Source organism: Podarcis melisellensis, assembly GCF_964234715.1.
Source record: "Podarcis melisellensis genome assembly, chromosome: 11".
NCBI classification, from domain to species: Eukaryota; Metazoa; Chordata; class Lepidosauria; order Squamata; family Lacertidae; genus Podarcis; species Podarcis melisellensis.
This window is the reverse complement of record NC_138543.1, coordinates 11,405,482-11,416,942: the sequence shown is the minus strand read 5'-3', so window position 1 is coordinate 11,416,942 and position 11,461 is coordinate 11,405,482. Positions and strand designations below refer to the sequence as shown.

The 11,461-nt window shown below is 40.0% G+C and overlaps 1 protein-coding gene across 2 annotated transcripts in view; it reads right to left on the bottom strand.

The window, feature by feature from the left end:
* Positions 1 to 1,966: 1,966 nt before the first annotated feature.
* Positions 1,967 to 11,461, bottom strand: part of SPIN1 (spindlin 1) — a 32,129-nt gene continuing 22,634 nt past the window's right edge. For both annotated transcript variants that reach the window (XM_081930767.1, XM_081930766.1), the window contains 4 exons: positions 11,196 to 11,244; positions 8,074 to 8,327; positions 6,797 to 7,030; positions 1,967 to 5,557 (listed from right to left, as the gene is read on the bottom strand). In XM_081930767.1, the coding sequence (XP_081786893.1) occupies positions 5,358 to 5,557; positions 6,797 to 7,030; positions 8,074 to 8,327; positions 11,196 to 11,218 (711 nt within the window). In that variant the 5' untranslated portion in view covers positions 11,219 to 11,244 and the 3' untranslated portion in view covers positions 1,967 to 5,357. The remainder of the gene's footprint in view (positions 5,558 to 6,796; positions 7,031 to 8,073; positions 8,328 to 11,195; positions 11,245 to 11,461) is intronic.

Genomic DNA, 11,461 nt, shown 5'->3' with positions numbered 1-11,461 from the left:
CAGGCAAAAGCTCTCAGGAAGAGAGCAGAGCAGGGTTGGCGAGGCTGTGGCCTATGGAGAAGTGTTGCTTGGGTGGAGTCCCAATGGCATGGGAAGCAGCGTTTCGGTCCTAGGCCTGCAGTTAACCACCGCTGCTTTGCAGCTCAGAAAAGGGTCTCAACATCTTCTGGAGAAGACCTGCATACTGTAAAGTTAACACTTGAGACACAGGGAGAGGACTTTTGGCAGCCGCAACCAGGGCAGATGGACACTCATGGTTTGTAACGTTAAGGGTCAAGGAATGGTTTTCGTAACACAGATGGGAGACCGAACACCCTGGTTTTAACGTTCATAATGTGTTATTAAAATGTGACACCATAGGGCCCTGCAGAGGAACCAGCAGTAGGGGAAATAAGTGTTTTGACGGGGGAAACAAAAAATGCTTTTAATTTTCAGGTATGCCCTGCAACATTTTAGAACGATGTATCCAATATTGTTCTAATGGCATTAAAAAGGTCAGTGTGGATTCAGCCCCAAGCACTTTGAGGGCTTTCCCTAGAGAGTCATCTTACCTCTCTTGTTGTGTTAATGTATAAGGAGGTTTGTGCCTGCAGAGGGAAAAGGGCAAGAAAGGGTTTAAGTTAGGTGTGCTTAATTTTGGGTGTTTTTGTCCTGCACCTGGTTAAGCATATGAGAGCAACTTGGCACAATCGAAACTATAGACACCTGTGTTTGAGGCAAATTTGCTCTTGGCCAAAGCCTAGCCTGTGTTGGGATGCTGAAAGGAGACTGTTTGCTGCTGGAAGGTCAGAATATTACAACTGTAGGTATCCTATAAGCTATAGACCTGAACATGGCCAGCAAAGGGACTGACGTTACCTAGAACTGTCTGGTGTTTTTCTGTTCCACTGCCTTTTTCCCAGACAGGGACTTAAGACGGCTTACAGATAAAATAAGAACAGCTAAAAACATTTTAAAAAAACAATTGAACATTGATGGAATTAACACTTATATATGTATCTACTAAAAAGATTAAAATATATTTAGTTTCTTTTGTTACTCCCTCCCCCTACAAGTTTGTCGTGATTGCCTTATGCATCACTGGTGGAAAAGGTAAGATATAAGTATTTATTTTTTAAAAAATAAGTGTCACATTAATGAGGGAGAACATGTTTCAATGGGTAGGAAAATGTTAAGTACTGTACCGGAAGCCCATTACATGCATAATTGTTGTCTTTGGCAGAAAGAGGGAAATTGTCATTTTTTCCAAAAGCTTTCTGAAGGAATCTAGTATGTCAACTTCTTATGCTACTTAGAACAGTGGGACTAAATCCTAGCTTAAGTGACAGCCAAATATCAAACTAGAATTACTTGCATGTAAATTCTACTGAAATCAGCTTGTATTTAGGATTCTTTACAGATACTTTGCCTTACCCCTGCCACTCCAGAAATCTGTCAGTTTTAAAAGGCAAAATTGGATATATTTTGAATATTGATGTTTTTGAAGGACCATGATTGATACATGGAAGTTGTATGCTATCAGTCATCACCATATTCAACAGTTTTCATATCAACACTTTTATCAGGCATTCAAAACAAATATTGTAATATCTGATTTTGTTTTCAAGGCCACTACTTCTATATTCCGGATAAAGTGTATATATAGGGGGCAATATACCAAAATATTTTTGGGGCTGCTTCACCTACTTACCTTACTTCCTTAGATGTTGTCTTTTTGGGGGTTTTGGGTTGAAAGTAACAATAAAGCTGTTTCAATGCCAAAGAATTCTACCCATTTTAAATGGATGGTTTTTTAAAGTTACAATTCTTGGCCAAAAGTATTGCCCAATAAGCACAGCTGCTTAGGCAAGTATATATTAGCATAAATGCTCATTGTTAAAATAATTTTAATTATAAAAATGGAAAAATCCTATTCAGTTTTAAACACATCACTACATTTGCCTTATGAGAACAAGATTTACAGTCGTAAGTTGCACATAAAGGGTTTATTTTAAATGTTTTAAGGATAGAGTTACATCATAATTATAAAAATTACTTACAGAATTAAGTAACAGATTTAAAGTGTTTATACTTCTAAATGCAGAGAACAGGGAACTGTCTACATTGTTAAAAAATAAAAAAATGAAACCAAGCTCTAGAGATGAAGTCATTTACCTAATTTTAAAATGTGAACACGAAGACCTTTGAACTATACACATACCAAGAACCATCCAAATTGCACTAATGATGTAAAATACAAAAAACCACAGCATTTCCAAGGAACCACAAATCATCGAAGCTTTTTCTCTTTTTTTGGGTTCTCTGAAATGGTTGCAATTAATGTATCCCTGGAGAAGCCTTTATTTTTCAAATGTACCAATTTAAGAAGGCTAAGCAATTTATTCAGTGAAAAAAAGGCTTTTTCCATCATTGTTTGGGGAGGGGGAGTGTCGTAATATGATTCTACTTCAACTTAATTTAGGATTTGGCACAAAAAAGCATACTGTTGAATTTTACTGGTTTTTTATTTCATTTTGAGCAAAGTACATGGTCCCTTCAAACGCTGCATGACACATACAACTGGAAAGTTACCTCCTGTTGGCACTATGTTTGCCTCACCAGTGCATTTATCCTACTAACCACCATTAAAAACAGCACAATAAGCAAATTCACAAAGAACACAAAATTAAAAAAAAACCCGAAACTAAAAACCTAAACATTTTTTTAAACATGCAACTTTTAAGTTTGTTACATTGAACATTCTACCTTCTAAGCATGCAAAAAAGGGATGGTCTGCATTTTAAGTTTGTCTTTTTAAAATTGTACAGGGCAGCCTGACATCACGCGAAACACACAATATACAATACTACAGCAGGTAAATGGAGAGAAAGGCCAGTAACTTTTTATACACAGATCCATAGCTTGTGCCACCACAAGCCCCGTGATAACTCGGAAAATCATGTTGAACCCCTAAGAAAAGGAACCAACATTTAGTTACCAGGGTAACAAGCACTGCATGCAGATCTGAAACGTGAGCCTAAAACAAAGCCCAAAGCAGATTGGCAGGGAGTGGAATCAAGTCTCAAGCCTCCAAAAAAAAAAGAAAAAAAGAAAAGAAAAGGTGGTTTAAGCTATCAAAAAAGCAGACAATGTGGACACTTTAAAAACCATAAAATTTACACAGAATATAGATCACTCTCAACTGGCAGAATGTGGTGTATTGCAGAAAACCTCCAACTGGAAGCTCTTTGAATGCAACGTTTTCGGTCTACCTAATCCTCAGAAATCCTGGAGGCACACCTTGGATTCACCGTTAACGTAGCCCGCAATTCAAAGTAATATGTTTTGTGTATCTTGTGTGTGGTTCAATACACTCACTCATTCTTGTGCCACAAATATCAACTTGGGCTCATGGAGCCAGGCTCAGCTTTTGAGATTTACATGCAGGACTCTAAAGAGTCAATAGAAAACATACAGATCTGCAGAATGAAGGAGGAAACAAAACAAAACAAAAACCACTGGGTTGCAAATCTGCTCACTTGGTTCAAGAACACAGGAACATTTATGACTCGGGTACTTAGGGCTTAAGGACTGCATTTGAGAAGCTCTTCATGGAAAAGACTACAGCCTGCCTTGGGGTTGCCCATGATGAAATACTGTACATAATGCAACAGCAGCGATGGGACAGGAAAAGTTTAAGATACTGTATTTATACGGTATTTGTTACCATTAAAGAGCATTAATGAGGCACAAGCCTTAAGGCTACAATATGAAATCAGGCAAAATTAAAAAAAAGGAAGTTTAAACCACATGGAGTTTAATATGTATACCCACACAAGAGGTAATTTGGACCTCAGAAGGCTGATCAGCAACACTTGTTTTTTGTTTTTTTTTACCTTCTAGCTATATATAAACAATGGTGCTTGCTTCTCATTTACATGTGCAGACTCCAATGCCCTGCTTCAGCTTTGCTGCTGTTTGATATTTTTCCACTGATTACTTTAAAAAGCTGCCACACCAATCTACTACCTTACAAATTAAAAAAAGAAAAAAAGAAAGAATTGGGGGGGAGAGAGAGAAGAAGAAGAAGCAAATTTTGTGACTGTGGGCTGCTTATTTACATCCACAATCTTCTGCAGATGACTGGACCACGGAGACCGCCTAGCTTTTGTCAGGCAGTACCCCACTAGCATGCAGAACCCCAGTGTCCTTTTAACGAAGTTCACATTAAAACAGCATACTTCAAGCTAAATACAACGTACAGCACAAAAGGCGACAACAGGTTTGAGTTTGTATAATGTCTTGTCTGGGTAAACCCCAAGAAGAAAGGCCAGAAAGAGGGGTGAGGGGTGAGGGGTGGGGAAGGTGCCTTCTTGAACAAAACACAGTAAAATGAGAAGGAATGCAGCAGATCAAAGTAGAAGGCAACAAATGATTCTCCTCCTCTGCAACACAAGCCTTTAATGTACGAGGACTCTTCTCTTGTGAGGTTTGTCTTTACATGTAACAGATTTAAGTCCACACGCAAGAATCTAGGTTGCTAGTTTTGAAACTGAGACACCCAGTAGTTGCTGCGGAGAATTTAACATTAACATGGAGTTCTAGACTGCTAGGGCACCAAGCGCCTGGATTCTGCTAAAAGTTAACCAAAAAAAAACCCCTACGACATTGAGAACTGAAGGGACATTGAGAACTGAAGGCATCCTTGCTTTGAATGTTTTGACCAGGTCCTACAGTTGCAAATATGGGCTCTTACTCTGCATTCAGCTGCATTACATGTATGCCACGTTCTGTTTTCCTGCAACTAAAATGTACTAAATTCTCATGTGATAGTAGCTCAACAGTTAACCTGAACACAGTACACCGATGTTAGATTGGGTTAGGCACTCCTTAACACTGCTTTAAACATATTATAGTCATCTTTGCCCAAACCCTGTGAAAACAAGGACTGCCAGACAAGAAAACTTAATACATACATGAAAGTAATAATATCAAGCTAGACTTGCATGTGGCAGTTGAATAGTTATGTGAGACGGTGAGGGAAAGTTATATTTGGGGGGTGGGGGGAAATCAGATTAATGATTATGTTGCTAGATCCACTTTACACAGCTTGAATTTGCAGCTGCCGTTTCCTCTAACTTCATCCACATACCCACCAGAAGACTTCCTCCAAGAAAGGGAGTTCCCTTACACAAAATGTGTCATGTTCACATAAAAGTCTATTTGTATAGTTCACAATGGAATAGTTTTCCTGGCAGAGATTGTGGGCTCGCAGGGACATTTAAGCTTTCAAATAAACTGGAAAGCACTTAAGTCTTTGTGTCTACAAATTTTACATTGAAGTTCCACAAGTTTGGCAAAAGTTTGCATGGTGGTGTCTAAGATGTCTTCACCAAATCATAGACATAAATATGGAAATCATCGTCAAACTTGATGAAATAGACCGAGGGTTTGGCTTCCACCTGATGAATGACCATGCCAGTCCTTTTTGAGCCATCTTCTTTGGCATATTCCACTTGTTTCCCCACTAGGCTGTCCACAACTTCGCCAGGCTCCCGTTCTGCTGGAGGTGAATCATCTGTGAACACAATGTTTGAGTTAACATGCAGCAGGATTTTATAGAACAGATGCTCATAGTCAGCTCAACGAGTAATAGTTTACTACGTGCTTCAGCAATTAAATGTTCATGGCAACATATTTCTGATCACAATGCTTTTGTCTTCTAACCCAGGGAAAATAAACAACTGGATATACATATCTGATATTCCTCTTATCCAATTTGTCTCCATTTCACAGTAACCATCTTAAATACAGATTATGGTAAGGACAAACAGAAAGATTGTTGCATAACCTAATTCCTGGAGGTTTATCATCTGTTGGCTATACTGCTGATCTGACAACATATCAACCTGCTGAGTAGTTAAGCTGTACATTCAACCTGAATTAAAAGTTGGAAGGTGAAAGCCATGCTGAAGTTTCTTTGCCTGTTCATTTATATTCGCTCTACAAAATGTTCCAAGTATCAGAATCCACAAAGTATTTTTTTAAAAAAACGTTGTGGTTGGTGCTGTCAAGCATTACAGTATCAGTTAGAGTAACTCCCTCAGAATCTTATCTTCCTAGACTCCAAATAGTCAATTAAGGGAAAAAGTTAGTATGGTAAGCCTAGCATTTCTGGGCTCTCCTCCAAACCTCAAATTACCTCAAATAGTTCTTCTTTTGGCCTTATGCTCCACAACAAAGGAGATCGCTTTATAAATAACCCTTTAAAAGTGAGAAGAGGGAAGAGTGCCTTTTCCATCACCTCTTCCAAGTCGGACAAATTAGGCACCACAAAATACTCCCCTGAAGCCTGCAGAATACCACTTCAGACATACTGTATATGTCAGTGGCTCCATAGAACTAAGGGTCAAACCCAACAGCTCACGATCAAATCTTGAACCACGATTTGTAGTTATAAGAAATCATGACAGGTGAGTGACCAAATTCTCATGTAGCGCCAAGCCAAACCATGACTTGGTGCAAACCTTCATGTTCCACAATGGATGGTCCCACCTGCAGCATTCTTCCACCAATCCTGCTGCTATGCTCCCTGGGGCTAAGCCATGGTTTGGTTTAGTGTTAAAGCCAAACCATGGCTCATAGTTTGTCTCACTGCAAACTTCATTGTAGCTGAAGTATTTCTTGGTTTGTCTCACTTCAAACAACAAGTAGTAAACAGTGCTCCAATTCTTCTAAAAACTCTCAATGCTCAATGTCAGACATTTTAAACGTATTTTCTTTCTTTACATAGAGGATAAAATACTGGCCAACTTACTGGAATCAGGCATAATACGGAGATCACCTTCTTTATAGTCATCTAAGAGCTGGTACATGTACAAGACAGGATCCTTCTCATAGGTAATATAAAACCATGTGTTCATAATTGGTGCCCGAGCCAAGACCATTCCCCTCCACTCATCTTTTGAACCATCTTCGGTTTCAAACATATGCTCCACTGCTTTGCCGATCATTGTGTCTGCCAGGTGGGCATCACTGATTCGAGATGAAGCTGGAAGAGAAACACCGATATCTGATCTTAAAGGAGGCCAGGAAAATAGTGTGCCTAATTGCAAGACTAAAGGTATTGCCCTGAATTCAAAGCTACATCATTCTTCTGGTTTAATCCACACTGTGGTATAGGTTTTTTTTTCTATCCATGACTACATACTGAACAATTTCTAACCATAGCATCCATATGTTCCCCTATTTCAGCCATTATCCTTTGGAAGCTAAATTCTAATTAGACACACCAAAGTTAACTCAGGCACCATGCACTGAATAAGCCTGTTTTTCATGCTTTTTATGAAGTGGTCTCTAGTCATGATAAAATTGATAATCTTTAAGGTGTCCTAATGATCTCTGTTGTCGTTTTTAAGAGATAACGAGAGAGTGGCCAAAGTCCCTTTACTGAATTTTTAACATTATGGGAAGCATGGATACCATTGTTCTAGTTCTAAGATACTTACTGCTAACTAAGAGAGGCAAATGTTAGAAATGTGACAACATGGTATTTTATTAAAATGGAAAATACATGCATAAGCCCTAGCGAGCACTGACAGTGGCTCACTGGAATTTATTTATTTGCAAAGTAGGTTAGGCATAGAGGTCGTGACTGGCCCAAGGTCACCCAGTGAGCTTCATGGCCAAGTGGGGATTTTAACCCTGGTTCCCCGGGTCCTATCTCTAACCACACCACTGCACTGGATCCTGGTCCCAGTACTCATTATTTTAAAAGGTTGAATAAATATTATATTAACTGAGATCATTAGACAGAAATAGCCATTACTGGTGGTGAAGGGGGGGAAAGAGCACATCACTTCTAACCATCTTCTGGATATTAGTCAAAACCTTCCTTTTAGGTTGTAGCTTGTATTGGCTTTAATCCACTGATGTAATGCTGTTCTCTATGGTACTTCTGGGGTTTTAAAGTATTTTTGAAACTGATAATTTTAAATTCATTGTGAGCTACCTTGAGTTTTTTTATTGGAATGAAAGTTGGGGTATATGGGACTTAAATAACACACACAAATTCAGCCCCATCGAGACACTTACCAACTCTATCTGGAAGCACTTCGAGTGCTGAAACCCTTTCGTCTTTGTGCAGTTCTAGTCCATAGACACAATCAAATCCATCATATTTGATAAGGTAGAGGGAGGGATTTACAGGAACCTGGTCTAGGACAGTGCCTTTCCATTGTGTCACGGGTCCGCTCCCTTCTTTCCATCCATGCTGTATTCTGCAGCCTACAATATTTCTTCTAGGTTGCGACATTGGTTTGCTTGGTCCCACGTTGTTTCGATGCTTTCTATGTTTATAGATACACAAACATAACTATTAAAGCAATAATTAGTTTATGGAATGAAGCACCTCAAAATAAGTATTTTAACCAAGCCATATGCAAGCTTATTTTCGGGATGTGCCCAAGCGTGCTTGACCTCCCCTTCAGAATTGTGACATCCTAAGTGAATGGCATTGCTGTCTCCTCTCCTACCTGATGTTTCCAGATACAGCCACGTTTTGTATTTCCAGTATTGGTCCAGAACCCACAGCAGCAACAGCGGATCTGGGTGCAGTCCATGAATACTTCCGTTCTAACTAAAAGCTATAGTTTAGCCAAAGAAACCAAGGCAATGGCGCCACAAATGTGGAATTTGATTGCCACTCCTCAATACTTTTAAGACCCATCTTTTCACTGAGGCCTGTAGAAGTTAACTGTGACCTGGATTGTAGAATTGGAACTGTAATCATTAGCATTTTGCTGGCTACTATATTGTTTATGTTTGCTTTCAATAAATATTTTGAAGGAAATTTATGTTTAAGTGCTTTAAATGGCTCTAATAATATAGTTTTATATGTATATGCTGATATATAATTTATAAATCACTTTGGAGACATATTTTGCCTGAAAAGTAGTCTTAAGTCAAACACATATATGGGAGCTTATTTCTTAACATGCACTCATTTTCATATTGTGTTTTTTGCTCACCAGTGCCTACACAGCTGCAAATGCTCAAAACTTTGTCGTAGGCCTTACCAATTAATGAATGTGTACATATCTGTCTGTATATTCTCTGAAACCTTTCAGAAAGGTTTTTCCTATTTTGATTTGCTGTTTTGTAGTTTATGAAAATGTTTATTTTTGTACTGGTAGTCTTAAACTGCTAATAAGTTATGTGAGAAAGTATTCTCTTTCTAATAGAGTCTGTACTCTTCACTATCCCAAAAGCTGTAGCACAGATCTTTCCAAATTGTGTGTCACGACACATTAGTGTGTTGGCTGCAGTGTGCAGGTGTGTCGGGTGAATGCTCCCCGCACTCCTCCCAGGGCTAGAAAGGGGTTAATTTAACCTCCGGTTTGCTAGTAAAACTGAACTGATGTCGTGAAATGATCCATGTCTAAAGAGTGTGTTACCAACATGAAAAGTTTGGAAAGCTCTGCTGTAGCATAACCCTTCTTTTACCCACCTGGTGACAAGGTGGTGTGACTCAGGGTGGCATAGAGCTGCTTTGCCTCATGCAAATGAACTTCTCCATCCCCAGTTTTTGGCAGCATCTCCCAAAAGATTTCTCCCTTACACTGGGGAACCATCCGGAGCAGCCCGTTATGCTTGTGTGGCAGCAACCAGGGGTTGTGAAGGAATTAGCCACCCTAGTGTGCCTGAACGGAGGTCCTTTCTATGAGCATATGGGACTTGAGATCCAAGCCACGGAGAAACACATAAAGAGCTACTAAAGGCAAGTTTTATTGTGAAATGCTTGATAACCGACGAAACCCTAACTAATCAGACAAGTCCTAAGGTCAAGATTATACGGGACAATGGAAAATTTCTATCATGCTGCTTCTTTTTAGTTCTACTAAATTCCAAAATATTTCTACTGCACTTCATGGGATTTTATATTGTATTTCAAACGTGAACTAATCGTTTATTTATTTAATTAACACGCCACCCTTCATTCAAAGATCTCAGGGAAGTTTACAATACGAAAACACAAAAATACATTAACATAGTAACAAACAAAAACAGTACCACCACCAACCCCGGTTTAAAAGGCTATGGAGAAGAGTAACGTTTTTCACCTGGCGCTTAAAGATCTGCATTGAAGGCATCAGGTGAACCTCCCTGTGGAAAGCATCAGTCAAACGGGGAGCCACCGAAGGCCCGTCATCATGTTGCTGCCCAGCACATCTCTCGTGGAAGGGCACATGAAGAAGGGCCTCAGCTAGTAATCGTAGGGTCAACATCAGTCCATATGAGGAGAGATGGTCTTTGAAGTACTGCGGTCCTGAGCCGCTTACGACTTTAGAGGTCAAAACCAGCACTTTGAATTGGGCCCAGAAACTAATCTGCAACCAGTGCAGTTGGGTCAGGATTGGTGTTATACGCTTAAACCAGCCTTTCTCAACCTTGGGTCCCCAGATGTTTTTGGCCTACAACTCCCATCATCCCTGACCACTGGTGCTGTGAGCTAGGGACCCACCTGGGGACCCAAGGCTGAGAACCACTGGCTTAAACTGTCTTGCCCTGGTAAGCATCCTGATTGACGAATTCTGCACCAGCTGAGGTTTCCGAACAATCGTCAGAGACAGCCCCACATATAATACTTTGCAGTAAACTAACCTAGAGGTTACCAGAGCATAGACAACAAAAGCTGTAAATTAGAATTAACAGGGCCCTCTGTCTCTGTCTCATCATGCAGGGTGACCAAAGCAGTTTCTGGGCCAAAACCCAGACTGAAATGGATCTAGAAAATGGGTTTCCTGCAGTAGCACCTGGATCTGGTCCAGGACCACCCGCTCTCACTGGTGTGTATTTTCACAAGTGAAACAAACTGCAGTTTACAGAGTCTAGATTTGAATGGCAACATTTCATTTGAGCGAGGACTCTGCAAGCTCAAGCTGATGCACTGTTATCGGTTGGTATCAGATAATTTTTTGTTCTGGAGCCCAAGGAAAGTTCTACAGGTGTCCTTGGTTTCTGAAATTCCATTTGTTACTTTCAAGACCTCTGACTTTGTGCAGAAATGGTTACTGAGTGCCGCAACCCCATTGACCTTCACTATAACCTCTTGAACAGAAAATCCACACAGCTGATGTAACAAAAGTGGACACAAAAATACAGTCCTCACAGAAAGCTGCCAGGCGTGGGATTTTAAGAATTACCAAGCCACTTACTTGTGGGAAGCTCTCTTCTTCATCACGCTGGCAGACACGCCTGCATGCCCTACAAGGAAGATGTCAACAGTGACTAAGTCACCAGGAACAGGTTTTAACCTCACAGGCTTAACTGTTATTTCATGCAGCATTTGTTTACTGTATTGACATTCACTTTAACACAGCACATGGACCAAATCTATTAAAAACGCTAACAGAAATGAATTGCACCCACCCTGTTCATGCCACAGATGGGAAGTCTCCAGGACAAATCAGACCTGCCATGC